Source organism: Motacilla alba, chromosome 3, assembly GCF_015832195.1.
Source record: "Motacilla alba alba isolate MOTALB_02 chromosome 3, Motacilla_alba_V1.0_pri, whole genome shotgun sequence".
NCBI lineage: Eukaryota > Metazoa > Chordata > Aves > Passeriformes > Motacillidae > Motacilla > Motacilla alba.
The window spans coordinates 53,193,881-53,213,806 of NC_052018.1; the positions used below are offsets into that span (position 1 = coordinate 53,193,881).

General features: G+C 37.6%; 1 protein-coding gene across 7 annotated transcripts in view; it reads right to left on the reverse strand.

Moving 5' to 3' along the window:
- Positions 1 to 19,926, reverse strand: part of ECHDC1 (ethylmalonyl-CoA decarboxylase 1) — a 42,121-nt gene that overhangs the window by 16,307 nt on the left and 5,888 nt on the right. For all 7 annotated transcript variants that reach the window (XM_038131880.1, XM_038131878.1, XM_038131876.1 and 4 more), the window contains 4 exons: positions 17,207 to 17,428; positions 12,310 to 12,452; positions 7,430 to 7,482; positions 5,268 to 5,348 (listed from right to left, as the gene is read on the reverse strand). In XM_038131880.1, the coding sequence (XP_037987808.1) occupies positions 5,268 to 5,348; positions 7,430 to 7,482; positions 12,310 to 12,452; positions 17,207 to 17,426 (497 nt within the window). In that variant the 5' untranslated portion in view covers positions 17,427 to 17,428. The remainder of the gene's footprint in view (positions 1 to 5,267; positions 5,349 to 7,429; positions 7,483 to 12,309; positions 12,453 to 17,206; positions 17,429 to 19,926) is intronic.

A 19,926-nucleotide genomic window follows, 5' to 3' on the forward strand; every position in this document is an offset into this window, starting at 1 on the left:
CAACTCAAATTCATGCTTTGCTGATGTTATTTAAATTTCTACTAAAACCAAACAGTGGTGAATTTAAATTGTAGGCTACACCTAAAAATCCTTTGCCTGAAAGAATGTAAACACACAAAATTCAATCTCAAATGAAAACTGGTAAAAGACCCCCAATACCAGCCCATAAATATGAGACAAATAACACAAGCTCTTGAGCCCATTTCTGGCAGTGCTTACATACCCAGATGTCAAATGTATCATGTCAAAAATAAGAACAGCCTTCTTAAAAGCAAGCAATGTGAGACCAGAAACTTGTAGTAACAAATCCCCCAGGGCTCTAAAAATGTGAAGTGATGTAGGACTGAATCAGAATTCTAAAATTGCCAACTGATTTGCAGGAGATTTTAAATACACACACACACACACACACACACACACACATATATATATATATATATATATATATATATATATATGAGACCAAAATTCTGTATAGTTTAGAAAAGTGATCTATGCCATACAGCAAGCACTTGAAGCTGTGACAATGTGGTGTCCCACGCTTAAGGAGAAGGGAGAACCCAAGATTCGTAGACGCTCATGGCTGACAGGAATGGCAAAAGTCAGAGGAATTTACACACTTGGCAAGGACATTGTTATTCTAGTCCCTGACCTCCCAGCAGAAGCACACAGCAGTAGGTTTTGGATAAGGGGTAGGGTGAAAGGAAAGAGAGAGAGAGAGAGAGAGAGATGAATTAGAGTGTGAGAGAGAAAGAAAGGAAGAAAGAGAATTAGAGAGATCACCTGTTCTAGCCCCAGCATTGATCCAGCTGGAGTATCCAGGGCCCTGGGGTACACACACGCCCAGGCTTTGGGGCATACCCTTTTATAGATATGTTTACCCTGTTCTGGAGGTAAGCTTCTCACTTCCTACGTGAATTAGTTATCATGCACAGTTCTTTCTTCTAGATCTTTCTGGAAATGGGTTGGAGGCTTCAAGGGCCTTTGATAGTCTTAATCCCCCACTGCAGTGCATGTCCACTTCTCAACCTCATTCCTGTACTTGCCCTGTACTGTGTTGTGCTTATTCTGTTGCGCCAGAACAAGGATATATGTCCTTCATTCTGCTCTATCTCCATATGGGCCCCTTCTCCACCTACATCCAGTTCTTTCCTACAGTGTGTTATTACCAACAATCCTTGGTTGGTTCCATGGCTATCCAGCTACCAGTTTTTGAAACACACACATTTTAGTCCCTTATCTTTTAGGCTTCTACAGAGAACCTACTCTCAGATTTGGCTACTGATTCTTCTCTGATGATGTGTAGCAATGTTACAGTCACAGAAATAAAGTGCTTTGTGAGCCTGGACTCCGCAAGACTTCATGAATATGTGAACCCCATGTCGATACATTCATATCAGGCTCTACCCAATGAAAAATGTTACCATGTCCTGAAGCACCCTTATTTCAAACAGCAGCATCCTGTGCACCTAAATGTTCCTCCTGATAAAATTAAAAGCCCAAATCCTTGTAAAGAGTAAAAGATTTCCGAAGAAGTTCATGTGCTGTGCTCTGATGTTCTGAAACCTATTTTTGAAAAAGTTTACTGCAGAATACTAAAGACTTTACGGCTTCCTCCGCTTCTCCTTTTTGAAAGGTGAAATAACTGAAAAGTTGGTCATAGTGTAGCTACATCCATCCAGAGACTAGATTATCTTCTGTTCCTTTGATTTCCTATATGTTGCATTTAATGCACTAAATGCAACTTGTAGAATCAAATAAACATAAATTACCACAGGAACACACACAGAAAGCTATTTAATAACATTTAATTTCATTCTATCTCTTACTAAGTGTTTCATGGAACATATTTAACACCTTAAAATGCAATACTAAGCCTGCCTACATATTTCACAGAAATACAGAAAACACACTGCTAAAATGAAAGAAGGCCAATTTGATAAATGCAGTATTATTAGCATAAGCTAATAGTTAGCTCAGCACTTACAACAGTAATGAAACTGGCCCTTTGCAATTTAACTGTGCAACATCAACTACAGCTGAAGAAATTATAGTTCATAAATTTATTTTCTAAAGAAGAAAAGGAAATCACTGCTGTCTCTACCTACAAGCCCATTCTGAGATCAATGGTATGAGAATTGGGCAGTTTTCCATCTCTGCACTCTCGTCCTCTGCCTCAAGACACCAACTTTTAAATTTGATTGACATGGCAGGGATACAGACACATCTCTACTTGGACTGCAGCAGCATTAGAGAGGAAAAAGGAGGTAGGGGAAAGAGACTCTGTGTCTCACAAGCACTCAGACACAATGGAAGTCCATTTGCCAGGCAATGTAGGACCAAATTTTTGAAGTCATAGATGCGTATAAAAGACCTACACAGACATTGCCCCTGCGAGATTTCTCAAAGGCTCCAATATGAAATAGAAGACAAGACAGCTTAGAATTCAAAGTTATTCTGGCTATTATCTGGTAGCACATTGCAGCAACCACACTCAGAGATTATTGTGATCTGCTAATTGCACAAAAGGATTCATTACCAACTGTCTCTTCCCCGTATCTGTCAGCTTATTGCCCAACAATCCACGACCAATCCTGTTTTCCTGTCCAAAGTCCTCAACCAATCCTGCCAAATCTGCTCTCATTGCCTTCACACATTGTGTAAGCATAAGACACACAAGTTTCTCCATAAAGGAACCCAAAGCAAGCACGTCAATTATTTGTAAAATTCCATCACTGAATCCAACATCACATTCACTTCTGCACCTCACTGAAATGGCTGCAGTGTCATGCAGAGCTGTAAAATACATTAGCATTTGGCAGCAGAAAACATGAGCCACCTTCATGTGTTCAACTGTGGCACATTAGAAAAAGTCAGTGTTTCTTGAAAATATTACTAAAATGCTCAGGTGTCTGAGCAAGTTTCATACTTGCACCTTTCTACATTACCCAGTTTTGCAGTAATAATTCAGATAAATAACTCTAGTGTCAGAAGCTTTATCTTTCAAATTTCCATATCAGAAAAAGTCTGAAAGGAAATTAATTACCTTGCCCTTGTCTGGACTGGTCTGATTTTTTTTCTCCCCCCAGTAACACATTTATGATCTTTATAAGGATACTGCTTTTCTGGAGAGCCATAGTGCAACAACACATAAAACAGCTAAGACTGAAGATGTTTTGAGAAGACCTCTTCCTCCAGATTAAATGTGGACTAACCTAAGATGCTTTCACTTTTTATCGTTGTCCTTATTTCAGCAATGAATGCCGAAGTTCATACAAGCCCCCCAGTCCAATTTAAAATGAGCCAGCTTAAAATAGAGTGAGACAATTAGCCACAAGAACTGCTACAGGAAGAATGTATCAGTAATGTCTTAAACCACCCCAGCTATTTTAAAATTGGATCTGTTGACACCTCTACTTTAGTAGAGATGTGCATCATGCTGCCAGACCCCATTTCAGAGGAGGTACCTAGGTCATTTTGGTTCGAGTGAGTTGCTCAAACTGTATCAGTATAGTTAATGTAGTACAAAGTGGCAGAGATAAAAATAAGAAAATATTTCAGGCCAAAACCAAGCAGTTTGGTACTTTAAACAGAGATTGTGAAAAACAGAACTGTATTTGAAAATCTAGAATTAAAAGCAACCACAACAAACTAATTTTGTTTTTAAAAAATAAAATATTCAAACAGATTATTCAAAGAAGAAAACAAATCTGATTTCTGTCTCATGTTCATCTTTTGTCATCTAGTGACTGAGGACAGAATACCTCTTCCACTAATATCTACTTACAGTCCTGAAAAAAACCCTGGAATTTTGTCCACCAGTATCAAAATTCTCAAATTCAAGAGCAATAACAGCACAGAGTATGTTTCTCTGTCTTGTTGCTGTTATTAATTAAGTCCCATTTGCTGTTCCTGAATGGCTGTTATTTAGTTGCACTGGATGGGTGTGTAGAAAGTAATGGAAGATGGATCAACAGCTGTAGTTATTATGAAAATTATGGCACTGCATGAGAGGAATTGCAGCTGCTCAATTCATGCAAATAAGAGCTACTTGATAATGCCTATAATTACACAGCATGTCAAAACAGCATAGCTGGAGTGTAAGTAGAGACTACGTATTTTAGAAAGCCAAAAGATTTCCATTTCATTATATTCCCATTCCCTAAACGCCTATTTAGAGATAACAAGAAACACTTTCTGTCGACAGGCTCACAGATATAGAAAGGTCTGCTGAGTCTCCCAGGTGCATTCTCCTGCCAGCACTGCAGCTGTCAAACACAGAGCCCCTCTGCTATTTGTGACACTGCCTGGACTCACATCACAGCTGGGGCTTCAGCTCACTGTGTGCTGAGCAGATAAGAAGAAAGATCCAGCCACATCTACTTTCAAAGCAAAGGAAGACTGCTTCCAAGTGGCTCAGACAACGCAGATACCATCTCCTCTATCCAAAGCCTGGTCCTGATACCTAGAATAGCACTGTTATATTCTAGTTTACTTTACTTTTGAGTGTACCTTCTTTCAGCTTGTTCAGGGCAACTCCTTTCCCACTTCAGGCGCTAAGGCCCTCTTCAAGAGCACATTTCCTTTTCTTAGATGAAAAACCTCACTAAAAGCTCCTCATTTTCAGAGAGGCTGCCCACTGTGCTTATCTGCTACATCTGTAGGCTATTTACACATTAGCACTGGTTTATATGAAGTGACATTGTATTACTTCAGTGTCTTCCCATTCCTGTTCTGCCTGTTTAATTAAAGCCCTCTTTTTTTGCCAGTTGTTTCGTGCTAGCAAATCCCTGCACCCGCATGTAAAAAAAAACAGGGATGAAACCTCATTTGTTTTCCTCTGCACCTCAAATTCTTGTTTCAACAGCTGTGCAGCACAAAATTATGTTACAAATAATAAACACAGAACAAGAAATCCAAGAGTAATGAAAAGATTTATTTATTTATTGTTACTTATGACATTCACGAAAAGAGACACAGGGATGTACACAATTTTGCAAGCCTCCTACCTCTCGCTCAGGGGTGAGTTGGACCCACTTGGTGTGTAAAACAGTCAGTTGCTAAAGTTCCTTACTGTCTTGTTTTACACAGTGACTCAAACCACATAACCTGGCAGAAACCACAACTTTTCCTGTGAAGTCTGATGACAAAATCTCGTTTCAAATGCCTTGGAACCCAGGAAAGTTACTCCTGGTAGAAGTGCTACCTCATTGTACAGTCATTAAATCACTGACCCAACATAACAGCTACACACTTGTTAGCCTTACCTGAAATCACATGCTGTGGTAAGTTCTGCTCCTCCTCCAAAAGCTTTTCCTTGAACTAGTGCAACACTGATCAAAGGCAACCTGCACAAGAGACTTTAGTAAGCAAAATTAATGCTTTTAGCCTTTCAGAAATTAAAAAAAAAATCAACCAAACCATTTCTACAATAAAAGTTGAGAAAAACATACCGTTCCAATTTAATCATATCACTACATCTTTGTGGGCAATCGGCACAACACCAATTCCACTTATCTCAAAAATTACTATTTCATAATTGATACAGAATCCCAGAATGAAACAGCAACACAGATATGTGAAATTGAACCAAAATTAAGATCATGCACTGAAAAACACATGTCATGAAAAATACCTGCTACAGAATATATCTAAAAAGACTACCTGCGAGGAGTGACAGGATAGCAACACAAGATTCTACTCTAAGCCACTGCACCACAGAAAGCAGCAGAAAGAGACATAAAGAACTGAAGGGCTGGGTTATCTAAAATTAATGAGATTTACCATGACAGCTTCAGCAGCTTCTTCAAACAGAGTGCTACTATCTCAGTCATCAACAAAACTTTTTTTGCAGACAAAACCTTTTGAGGAAAGCAGCAATCTGTTACCTTTGTTGGTGTTGTATTTAATCATGTTCAAGGTATTTAATCATGTTCAAGGTAACTCAAAGGACAGAGGGAAGGAAAAGTGTGTTTTCCCACTGCTGATGTGAAATGAATACCAATGAACAGTGACTTAGGATAAGGCAAGTTCCTTAAGAAATGAAGGCAGCTGGTTAGTCACAGAATTTGCACACTAATTCAGCTGTTTCATCTTTTACTATGAAGACATTTAGCTTTTTGAGCAGTTTACAAACCACATTCAGAAGTCAGCATCCTAATCATAACCACATGTCTGGTTTTAGTTCTCCTTTAACAGAAGCACCAACACTTTCTTACAGCCCAAGTGCACTTACAGCCCAAGGTGCAGCACAGTTCATACAATACATGGCACAAGAGACCCACAGGAAGAGGAAAATCTCATTTTTCCTGTGCTTTATGAGAAAGCAGAAGATGTGGGTCCAAGATGGCTACATCCAGACTCTAATCCATTTGAGGCACCTCTCTCAGGATCACAGTCAGCCTCAGCTCTGAGGGAGACTAATCCCATCTACAACAGATGTCCCCAGACAGCAGATCAGTGCTCCCCCTGAACCATGGCTTAAAGATACACTAAGTCTACACACCTGAGGTGGGGACTTAATCTTCACACATCTTCCTCCTCTTAGCTTTGCCCCATCAATTTCGATTATATGGAGACAAGCTTATGCAAATGGCTTCCAATCCTGAGGATTCCTTACAGTACTACTAATGTAAGTTTCCAATCTCCTGGGTAATTTTACAGAAAAAATGTTAATTCATAAAATTTTCTCATACAGATTATTTGAAAAGAGAATTGGGCAGTTTTCCATCTCTGCACTCTCGTCCTCTGCCTCAAGACACCAACTTTTAAATTTGATTGACATGGCAGGGATACAGACACATCTCTACTTGGACTGAAAGAATATTTGAAAACAAAGAATATTCATCTTCAAAGAACTCTAAGCAGAAAAACATAGACTCTGCCACAAATGGAATGGATTTAATAGAAACGTGACTTCTTAAGGGAAGCTAAGTCTAAAGGGAAGAGGTTTTTTTTTTTTTCAGAATTACCAGATGGTAGAACTGACAACACTCCTCTTGTGAAGTGGGAAGATTAAATGACTATATCAAATAAATGTTACCTATGTAGGCTGCATAACCTGTTGCTGCTTGTTATTTAAGAGCTACCAATTTCCAATGAGTTAGAGAGGTTGAGTTTCAGAAAATCTGAAGGCCTAGATTTCCTTAATTCTGGGTATCTTCTAGCTCTACACATATAAGCCTAGGGGTTTTTTTTCCTGTTCCAATCTCTGGAAAGTGTAATAGTTGCAAAATGTTAAGGTCTAATTTAAATCCATAAATACCTACCTGATTAAAATGTGTGAATACAAAGTCTGGGATTCAAAATTACATACATAAAACTACATATTTATTTTAAACATCTCATTAAAAAGTTAGCCAAAATAGTTAGCCAAAATACATTCTGATAGTTATAATTACTTCATAAATGAGTAAATAAAATATATTACCTCATAAGTCTGGTTAAGGTGTTTTGCATAAACATGCACATATTCATCCCATCCTACAATGAACAGGAAATTAAAAAATGTTATGTGATCTTAATGTGAAGCAACTAAACACATAGATGAAGTAAACAAGAGTAAGTATTCTTTATATTTACTTCAGCTGGTTTTGTCTCTGGTTCATGTTCCCCAAATTCTAGCCCAACCCCACTATGCACAAATAGAAAACCTAGTATAAATCAGGTTAAAAAAAATCAGAACTCAACTGACTTACATAAATTTCACTTAAAATTAAGCCACTGTTAAAGTAATTGCAATACTAACTTTCTATGCCGTGAAATTTTAGTGTTTCCTCTTAATTTCCTCTGCTCACTTCAAGTTGAACACACATAAATCTGAATTTTTAAATTCTGTACAAAGCCACAGTGTGCTACATACTTTTTACTGTCCCAAATCCATCAAGTTTTAGACAAGACACAATTTACCAATTTAATCTTTTAATGTTTGGGCCAAAAGCATTTCAGCTAAAAAAAGAAAACTAAAAACACCAAACCACAAAACACTGAAACAAATTAAAAACTAAACCAGAAAGAAGATTCTTCTTATGTCTCACATCCCTTGTGTTTCACACCTCCTTGCAATCAACACTGGAAAAGACACAATCATTAACTTCTAATCCAGTACAAGAACTAAAGGGCTCCAAATAAAATATGTTCAAAACAAATATTTCTTCCAACAACACATAGTTAAAATGGGGAACACTTGGCAGCAGGGCATTACGCCCTCTACATGATTTCAAGAACAACTACATAAACTCACAACAGGAACAGCAACAAAAGGTTATTACATAGAAGGCAACACCTCTAGCTCTAGAAGTCTTAGTCACAAGTTGCTGGGAGCTAAGAAAAGATTTTCAGATAAAATCATTATCTATCTGTCTTCCCTGTTGGTATACTCTTTCTCAGACATCTAGAATTAATCAGGAACTTGACAAATAACTGGGCTAAATGATCTAGAACCACCATGTTCATATACATCCTGAATTGAACAACACGTATTATTTATCCCAGATAAAAGAAAAAAAAAATATGTTTGGACACCACAGAAATAAAAAAAAAAACAGTAGGTAACAATTTCAGCATACCTTTCAAATAATAAAGAAAAAAATCCAAACAAACCAAACCAGACCAATCTCTTTACCAGAATTTACTAATTTCTACAACACAGTTTTACAGAAGCTGGCAATTTAGAGAATCTGCCCGAATTAAAAGCCTCTGACTCATATCTCAGGGAAAGAAAATATACGCAGTAAGTCTTCAGTACATCTTTGGAATAGAACCTTGAAATAACAGTAGGCCAATTTCAGGTGATTTATTGTCCATTTAGTCGTGTAGTCCCAAGAGCTGCTCTGCCCAAAGCCAACCAGCATTTTGATGTTTAGGTGCAGATCTTTGGCAGATGTGAGTGCCATGACAATCGTTACACAAGAACCAGTGTATTTAGTTTTACTACACTAAAGGGCTCCTTGAAAATTTTAGCACCTGTTGATTTATAAAAAGGCTCTTAATTATCACTGCAGCCATCTCCTACACCCCCTAAGAACAGTAGCAATATTTCCATTCCAAATTAAAGAACATTCAGCCCTGTTGTGATAGCTGCCTTAGTAGCTAAGTTCAAAGCCCACACAAACATAAAAGGTACCAGTTCTCAGACACAGATTTGCACAATTCCCATATTACAACTGTCAGGATGAAGCTGCACAAAAGCTCTTCAGAGAACACAATTTTTCACTTCATCACAGCAGAATTCTTGCATTCAAACTGGCCTTCTCAACTCATGACAAAATCCAAAATGGTAATTAAAGATTAATTCCAGAACAGACAAACTTGAAAAATGCATTTATGTCTGAGCAGACAAAAATAAAGTCTTCATTCTCTCAGGTGGTAGAGAGATTACTTTGTATCCTACAGAAAAAATGGTTGCACAGAAAACGCTCCTTAAAAAAAAAAAAAAAAAAAAAAAAAAAAACCACAAGGAAAAAAAAAAAGCAATTGCTCGAGTCCTGGCAAATAAACCCTTCAAACTTTCCTGACAAGAAAAATAAGGCTACTATTCAGATAAAGTTCTCTGACTAAGAGGTGTTCGCTGCAGTCTAATAGAATAATTATATTTGCAGCTCTAATACTGTCCTTGAAATAAGAAGATATCTAACTAGCAGAAAGGGAGGTAAAATGCAGTAAAATGCACTACATATGGAAGAAAAGGATTAATGGCTTGGTATGGGCCTAGAAGAGGCAGGGAAGAAGAAAGTCACCTTCATAAAGTAGAAAACTGTAATGCTGCCTCTTATTGCTGCAAGAGCTTTGAATCCATTTGCACTATAGATAGAACATAATTTACATATTATCTCCAAGTGCTCTAAAGTGCTCCTTCCACAGCTTATGTTTGCGAACTTCTGTCCTTGGGCTTCTAGACGGGGACCAAGGAAAGCAAAATTATCCTTTAAGTTTCTTCCTCTGAACTGTTGCTTTAAGAGCTATTATTGCTTTTCACCTAGGAGACTTTTCAAGTCTAACTCCAGAAGAGGTTCTTGCTCTGGGAACAGCTTACAAAGCCTTATAAAGACAGAGGAAAAATATTTTTTATTTAAATTCCACTATTAGTTTACCTTCTGTGATTTGGTTATGTAATGTTAGCACTCAGAAAAGAAAAACAGGCAGGAGACATAGGTTTGCTTCAGAGTTAGGAACATCGGAGAAGGTGGACAAAGAGGAAAACAGAGGAAAACAATGAAATGGAAGAGAAGGACAAAGAGCCACTAGGGGGCATGAAAATCCTTCCGCATTCTTGGCCCTTATTCTGCCGATTCTGCACCACAGGGAAAAGCAAACTGTACCGAAAATTATGAAAAATACAGTCCTCCCTCAACCAACCAGTTGGATAAAATTAAAGTGTTTTCTGCAATTACGAAAAGCTATAGGCTAAAGCAGCCTTGAAAAAAAATTATCAAGGACAGCTCAGTTGTTTGAGCATGGTACTAATAACGACAGGTTGTGGGTTCAATCCATTCACTTAGAAGTTGGACTCGATCATCTCTGTGGGTCCCTTCCAACTAAGAATATTCTCTGATACTGTGAATGGTACATGAAACTATTCACCTTTTTTTTTTGCCTTGAAGATGCCTATGGACAGAAAACTTAACCTGAAACCGACGAAACACTCTCATCTGCATCAAGTTAGAAAGAAGAGTTCTGTTAAGATTGAAGAACAGCAAATGCTATTCCATATTCTAGTAAAGCTTTATTTAATAAAGAATATTAAATCCCACCAAAGAGATGCTTTAGGAGCTATTATAAAGAAACTCTCAGTAACAGATAAATAGCTTGAACTCTCCAAAGGAAATAGAAAAGCAACTATGTTTAACTATTCTTGGAGCATTCCTGATGACTCTTAGGCTTTAATTTCAATACTAGCATGAGATCTAGATTATGTATAGAGAATTCTCAACAAAGTTATAACACGTATACATTTCATTCTGTCCAGTATATCTGCTATCGAACCTAGTCCTTGCAAGAGCCCTCTCTGCCACTGCACTGCCTGCAAGTAAATTGTATAAGCATACAGAGAGAATATGAAATGTATGGAAGCAGAATCACTGAGATTTACTGAATGCAGAACTCTGAAGGAAAGCCTAGACTGCAAATCAGAAAAGAACTGACCTTGCTTGGCTTCAGCTCCTTTTCTGTTGGTATAATGCTCAAAGAAGTTAAGAATTGCAGATCAAAGTATTAAAAAAATCAATTTAGAAAAAAATCACATCTATATCTCTATCTTTTAAATTACCAGTTCTTATAAAATATCCAGATGAAAACGTCTCCCAAATCCATATATACTATAAAGCACGACATCTCTGTATTAAGAAAAGCGTCTCTCTTGTGGTGTTCCCAAAAGGAAACAAAGTGTCCTATACCCTTTAAAAAGTGGACTGTCCTTTTATTTTACGAGGCCAGAAATAAAATCTAAGACATTGTGGGGTTTATGACAATTAGTTTTATCAAAAAAAAAAAAAAATCACCACTAAAGACAAATATCAGATCAACCAGTTTTTGTGTAGATATTCATACTGGAAGGGCCAACTAAATGTTTCATTTACATGGGTAAATCCTGAAACTTGCAGTGGCCAAAAAAGGGCACGAGGATTGGCACTTACCACAAGTGCAAACCAGGTCTAAGAGCAGCTCAGGAAAACCCTCTTCCCTGGCAGCTGGCAAAGCCCTCTTTGACACACTGCCAAGTCCACATATTAATCCACAGAGAGAACTGTAGCACTTGTGAAAGTTGTCCAATGGGTGGCATGAGCAAAAAACTGCCATCAAACTCCAAGCTCTCCAACTTCACAGATACATACAAGACTCACATGACTCAAGTACAGCACAAGAATTGCATCTGTTCTTCCATTTCATGCAGGTCCAAGCACAGTTTTGATAAAATACAAACCTTTCTGTAATAGCAGCCATTCTACTTAAATGTCTTTTTTTAGTTTAGCATATGAGAAATTATTACTTTTATCTGTTTCTAAACGTCAAACTACAGAAGCACATTTTATCTGAAGTGCAAATTCACCATATACTGCTGTGAGAAACTGGAATTACACTTTTAAAAGAAAAGGCTAAAAAGAACATATAGTGTATGAATTTAGAGTTATGAATCACTTACAATAACACTTAAATCACAGCCTGAAGGGGCTAACAGCATTTTTTTGACCATTAAAGCTCCATTCTGTGACCTGTATGTAAAATTGCAGAAGCGTAGTGCAACACTTCTGTCTAAAAAGAATCTCAAAAAATTAATTTTTCTCCAAAACCTTAATGTGTATTAATACTTGCCTGGGAATTGGATATTTCTTTGACAACATTCAAATCAGATCCTGAGCAAAAAGTGTTTCCTGCACCATGGATTATAAGACCTTTGCCATCCTTCCAGTTTTCCAGTTCAGTTACCCTCTCCTGGAGTTCTACCATCATAGTGCCTGCCACAAGAGGAGAGAAACAAAATTTTTAACAGGAAATTATTATCACCATCATGTTTTTTTGTTACATTTTCCATCAGCAAAACCAAGTTACAGTTAATAAGTGATGGGCTTAAAAACACAATGGAAAATATCATCTTAAACCCTGCACAAAATCACTGGCATACATTTGTTCTCCAAGGATGTACTTCCCAAAATTCCAAAGGATAATCTGTATGAAGGATATCTGTGTTACACTCAAGAAACCCCCAAAACAAAACCAAACAAAACCAACAAACAAAACCCTCAGCCTGATTTATTTCTGCTTGCAATTGCATACATTCTCGACAGATGAATTTATATGTATTCATCCAGATCTGTCGAGTAATTTTGAAGTTACTGACATTCCTCCCTGCCCAAACAATTGGCAGAGAATAGAAAAGAATCATGTCCAGGATGGGCTCAAGGCACAACCAGTCAATGTTAACAAAGGTTCCTTTCTAAAAAGACTCTCTTTATAAAGCATATCCTCATACAGTACTAGCTTTTTATTTCTTGTTTAAACATCCAATTAATCATAAAACATCATAAACATCATATTTGCTTAAGTACTTCTCCTGACATGGAACTCTACAAACTCCAGTTTCTAGAGTTCATCCAAGACAGCAGCATCTTCAACAGCAATGGAATGTACCTGCATTAATTTAAAGCTCCTCCTCTCTGAATGCCTAAGATTCTTTCCAGTTATATACTTAAGAGAAAACATTTACAGACACTAATTTCAGAAAGCAGAGTACATACAGGCTGATGACACTCTCAGCTTTACCCTTCTTTGACAAGAATTTAGATGTACATGGCTACATTCTTCATATAGAAATGTGCTTTCGATTAATACTCTCAAGGAATCTCTCCTCTGCCAACAGTGTTGCTTTTTTAACTCTATGCCTGCATGCACAGGACTCATCCTCCTCTGAAATCTCCCATTAGCAGCTAGCCCAGGGGACATTTATGTTTTCTTTCTTATTCTTTTTTTCATACAGTTCATTATGAAGTAAGCTTCCCAGTCCCACATCAAGAGTGAACACTCAGTCAATTATTTGTCCCTTAGGCTTGGTCTCAGCCACTGAAATAACTGCCACTGTAATCAGGGACATTACATATTATATACCAGAATAGCATTGAGTTGGGTTTTTTTTTTTTTACCCACTGTCAAGTCCATACTATGATCCTCTAAAAAATCCCAGCAGTTTTGCCAGTTGCTTTCCCTTCTGTATTTATAATTTGGTCATGCTTTTTATATGTGGCACATTACATTTGTTTTCACTGAATTTCACCCTGTTGATCTGGAGCTTTTTGTAGCAGCTAATCAAGATCACTAAATGTCTCTCTACTCCAAAAAATAATCTTGCAAGCTCTCCTAATGGGGTCATCTAACCATTTCAGCAGTTCACCTTCTGCTTCATCATCCAAGCCAAGAATGAAAATACTGAGCAGAACTAGGCCTAGATGAGATTTTTGTGGGTCTTCGTTTGAAATGCTTTTCCAGCCTGATGGCACACTCAACAACTTTTCTGCAAATGCTGCTGTTCAAACAGGCATGCATTAACCATGTGGATTTCACTTACTACGTATTTTCCTTCTTAAATCTTCTTAACAGAAAGGTATTTGGGCTGGCATCCAAATTTTGCAAGAGTCAAATACCACTGTTTGTGGTTCTTTTAATAGGCAAAGCAGTGAGGTATTGCAGAAAAAAATCGAGTTAACTGAAAAAATGCAGGATCTATATGAGCCTGTTACATGCAATAGCAGGGGACAAGAGACACTGGCCAGAACCTGTTCTACCCTCCTGCGAGAGGCTCTTTTCCATTCCTGACAACACTGAACTATTATTTTACCAATAGGAATATTTCCTGATGTTTGATATAATGAAGAAGGCACAACACTAAAGCAAATCCTCATTCTGCCAGTCTTCGTCATTCAGTATTTGATACCACTAAGTTTATGCTCTTCACAGAATTAATAATAAATAATTCTTTTCATTTTAACTAAAATCTGACAATAAATGTTTTCAAGTAAATTCTAGAAAATAAATGCTATCATCATTATTTTCTAATTCTTACAAGCTAGCTTTCTTTTCTTTTAAACTACAATCAAGTTTAGTTCAGTGAGAGGTTGGGTTGCTGAAATTGGCTCTACCAGGCTTAAACTGACATTATTAGCATTTTTTTCCAGAGAGACCATTTCAAACAGGTGGCTATCAGATTCCAATTAAGAAGAGAAAAAAGGCATAACAATCTCCATATCGCCCATTAGCAATTTGCCAACAATTTTGTTCTGTTTTTGATTTCAGGAGCTGCTCAAGCTTAGAATAAACATAATTCCTTTGAGATAAAAAACTGCTGTGTAAAGTAAATGCCTGGAAAATAGAATTTCCCTCAACAGTTTAATAATGCTTTGCAGCTTTCTAGAGGGAGCATGCATGGATACATAAATTCACATCTGCCACTATTCAGAAGCTCTGAGACACAGAATCAACAGAATCTGATGGGGAGGTAGCTGTATCTACAGGCTCTGGCTGATGAAGTCAACCGGGTTCCGCTGAGGCAATTCAGGGGTAGCATACCCTATCCTGGCCCTTCAAGAGCTTTATTTGATACACAACGGAAGGCAAAGGATTAAGTTCCTGGTAGTCTCTCAGCAACTGCATTTCACAAATAATAATGTTAAAAATGAAATTAAGATCAGTATAAATTAAGATGCCATACCATTCACTGCAGCAGCGAAGGGACCAGCCTGATTTTGCTTCTACTCTCCCTCCCATGACCAAAGTCCCTAGCAGAGGCGTACAGCACAAAGAAGCAGCATCTCTTGAACTGACAGTAAGATCTTCCCGAACAATTTTTTGTGGCTATTGCCTAGCAAAATGGAGTACAGCTCTCTACACACTACTTTAAAACAGAACTGCCTGATCCCATGGCTCATTTGTTATATGCTAATGAGGATCCATAACAAAGACAGAGCTATTAATTTCCTCAGTTTTTGTGGCTCTTTGCTGCTAGAGCATCTAATTGACATACATTAATAAGTCATTTTCACAGCAGTCCTGTAAGGAGAGAAGAGATTATTTTACAGACAACTAACTGAGCCAGAGAGAAAATGTCTGCTAATTTTGGGTACTCCACTCCAGATGTGTGGTATGATTTCAACACATTAACATTACACAGAACATAGTATAGGCAAAGAACAGCTATCAGTTGCCTAAATGGCAGCTGCATCTGCTCAGCACGGCTACCATCACTTCTGAGCTCCTCCTGCCAAGCACACAGAAAACAGAGAATATATTTGCCAGTTTCTATGAAAGTTTGGTTTAAGCAATTTGACTTTTATTACTCCTGCTCTTCAAAGAGCAGAAAAACCCAGTCTGCTCTCTCCTTTTGCTGTTACAGCTCATTTCGCTTTCAACTTCCACAACAAATAAGCTAAAAGCACACAGTCTACAGGGTGTACATTGCACAGTTGTGTTTTGAGTCAAAAATAGAAACCAATCTGCAGAAAAAGGAGAAACAACCATGTAATTATGACTGTATAACAGCACGTATGCTGACAGGGATGCATGCAGAAGGACAATCCCTATGCTAACATCTTTTAGCTACAATTTCTTAAGTTAGGTAATGATTTTATACATGAGTTTTTAAAGCAAAACAAAAGGGAATGCAGAAACATCTGGATGCATTACAGCCAATTCTGCTGCCCTTTTAGCTTTCTTCCAGCCAACAATCACTAGTGGAAAGACTAGATTGATATTCAGCATGTAAAGGGCACACTTTGCTAGTATGTTGCAAAATGTTTACTCACAACAAAGGAACAGTGAGAACTGGGCAGGCAGACAGAATAGCAACAAAGAAATTAGCAAGATGACACAAATGCATCCACATCAAAATATTAACAGATAAAATAATTCTTACAGTAAAGGCTTATGCACAGCTCCAGCTCAAGCAGATTCACACCCTGGACCTGGGCCACTCACATCTGAAGAGAGTGGCATAAATTGGAATAATCTAGATAATTAAGAAGAGACAGCAAATATACTCAAGTTGGAGAACAAAACCCTCTCATAATACAAGATTATTAAAATAGGGCACTTGGTTTTGATAGCTAAGTATTCTCCAGCGTAAAAGCATATTAAATAGATCACTGACCTGCAACAGCTGAGAATACCCAGCTCATCTGATCTTTAATTAACCAGTCACTGATATTTAAGACATAAGGCAAATGAAGAACCAATGGAAGCCAGTTTGGGTAAATGGAAAAGACCAAACTACAGAAGTTTAATGTACAGGGAAGGCTTTACGTAAAGAATCAAGCAACAAACTCAGTCTTTCTTTCTATATCACCTATAAAAGGGAGGCGGCATCATCTCATGCCCACAAAAACGCCTTCCATATTTCCAGAGCAGTGATGACAAAATGAGAGGAGATGCAAGAAAGAGCTCAGTGGCAGAACTGTGCTAACACTTAAACAACATGGGGAGAAGCACGTTCTGCAAGACAGTCCTTGTGTCACTGAGAATTTCTTAGAGTCTTATGACATTTGTAGCAAAGTTACTACACAAAACACTGGACATATTTGCTGCACATCTGAATAAACACATTTACTCTTTTAACTAAGGTGTGGTCAAGCAGAGTGTTTCACTTTCTTCAGGCAAAATGTCAAAACAGGTAACTGAACAAGAGAAAGACCAAAACCAACAAGCAATCCCATCAACCAATTAATACCTGTAAAGGCATTCATTAACTTTGGGTTATTCAAAGTAAGTATTGCAATGCCATTGTCTTCTTTGGAAAGGTCGATGGATCCACCAGAAAACTGCTGAAGTTTCTTCTTTATCAATTCTTCCTCATAGCCATGAGCACCATTATACAGTGACAACCTTCTTTGTTGTAATATCCTTTTCATTGTAATCTGAAGAAAGTTCTTCCACAGAACAAGGGCCATTTCTGGAAATAGATGGAATGAGGGGGAAAAAATTAGGAAACTTCCTTTGAAATCCACTTTAGTCCTCTGACAAAGAGGGAAGAATGACAGCAGAAACTAATATAAAGGTGATACAACCATAACACTTCACAGAAATCACTGCAAACCATATTAGCAAAATTCTTTGTTTGAATCTACCCCCACAAAGTTAACAGAAGCATGTTAACTTTGAAGGATTTTTATGGAAGGGTAACAGAAGGATTTTTATGGAGTGATTTTAGTAGTTAAGCCAGGTATTAGCACCTTTTCAAATATTTCCTTGTAAAATTTACCAAAAATCTTATTGTGTGCAGAAAACGAGAGGCTCAAAAACTACAGAAAAACTATGTATTCCACTAGACCAATTTACTCTGTATTACTCTTCCAAACCCTCCCTCACCCTTTTCTCTAAAAAAATATCAAGACCCCCAAGCACATCTATAATGGAGGAAAAATCCTATCAAATCCCATAACTTTCAAGATCTGCATGTCCTGCTTTTCTGTAAGCAACTATTAGAGAAAAATCTTCCCCAGAGAAATACTTGAGGAATTTAAAAATTAAGAACTGAAGATCATTCTTATATCAAAGTCTGCTCCCTGTCACCTAATTCCATTGACACAGTTGTCACACTCCATCTTAAAACTAATTAGTCTACCTAGCCTCTGATTGCTATGTGCTTTTCCCAGTCATCCCAGTAGCACTTTGAGTTAATCTCATTTGGGCACAGAATCTGTGCAGTGCTCCAAAGGATGAGAAGCGTGCAACACTATTATGCATTGAGTACCATATTTGCCTTTTATACAGCTAATAATATTTGTAAAATATTTCTGTGTACCAGTACACCCATGGCTTATTCCTCTGCTATTTCCACTCTACAGTGTATGACTGTAGATCAGGAATTAACAATAAAGTAATTATCACTTGATCTGCATCTCTGCCTTAATTTATTTACTCTGGAAACGAGTCTACTGGAGAAAGCAGTTTACAAGTGACTTGAAATAAACTGGGTAAAGCCTGAACTGAAAACAGCTGATCTGGAAATAAAGTCATCTTAGAAACCAATCAGAATGGGAATCAAAAGAACCCCCACAGGACATGGAAAAAAAAAAAGCTTGTTATTTTACAATTTGATAGAGTAGTCCTACCTTTGCCCCAACCTACTTTTTAATGGGCTTGGCCATTCAGAAGACATGGTAGGTGCCCATTTTTTTTGCTAATTGGGAAAAGACCTTCTTTGTTTCTGAATCAGATTTGGCAGAAACAAGATACTTTCAAAATTGGCAAGTAGCTGTTGGAAAGTTTTTCTAAGGTGGACTGAGAACACAAACACATTCACGGAGACAGAATTTGGTGACAGCTATATCATATGCTCTGTTCAGGGTATCTTACAGACTCAACATTTTTGAAAACCTTTATTATTTACACATGAGCAAGCAAATGCACATTAAAAACCACACACAATTAGCTCCTAATGAAACAAGTGAACAGCCCTGTCAGGTGAACTTGTCACTGGCTGTACCATCCTACAATAAACTTGAAAATGCTTCTGTTGGTGCAGGTATAGCCCTCATTCAAAGGAGGGGGGAGTTTGCAGAGCAACCACACTATGGGATGTGAAGGTACATGCAGCAATACCAGGCAACTGTGAAGAGCCATCTATGCCAGTAGATTCATACCTGTCCTGTCAAAGTGCACCCACCAGTGCAACAGGATCTCACAAGTTCAACACAAAGAAACTAGTAAGGCCTACACAAATCTATGCATTGTAAAATCATCTGCACAAGAAAATGTAAAGGGATGATTTTTAAATATCTGTTGACAAACAAGGCTTTAATCTGTCATGATGAACTTTTCCAAAGTGTAAACTAATAAAACTAATTACAAAATTTAATCAAGTTTAAAATATAATTGAATACAAGATTCATTACTTCATAAAAAACATTCTCTGACTGCTGCTGCACCCAAACACTCTCCATCTATGCACATTCTAATAGTCTGCAACACTTCAGCTACCACTTTTCAGAGGTTTTAAAATTTTATTTAAAGAGTGAAAATGGGTTTCTAAAGCTCATTTTTCCTAATTGATTCTTTTTATATTCAGTCTCTCAAGAGAGAGACAGCCTTCCCTTTTCTCTAAAACCTCAGCAGTCATTCCTCAGCATATATTAAAGCAATAAAACTTTCCACCCAGCTGCTAGCTTTTGCTCAGGAGAGAATAAACATGAAATACATGGACAGTGCAGCCTTTCCTTGTAAAGTGTACCTTGAACAACCAACTCCCAATTTTTAATGAATACAAAGTGTCCCCAGTTCTCATACTAAAACGGAGTAACTGGAATTCTCTAGGAAGCCCCAATGACTGGCTTGAAAGCAAAGAGGAGGGGGAAAAAAGGCTGTCCTGCTAACTTAACCACTTGCTGACTTAAACTTTTTTATGACTTTTGTACCCTACTGAATTTATCATGACAAGAAATATACTGA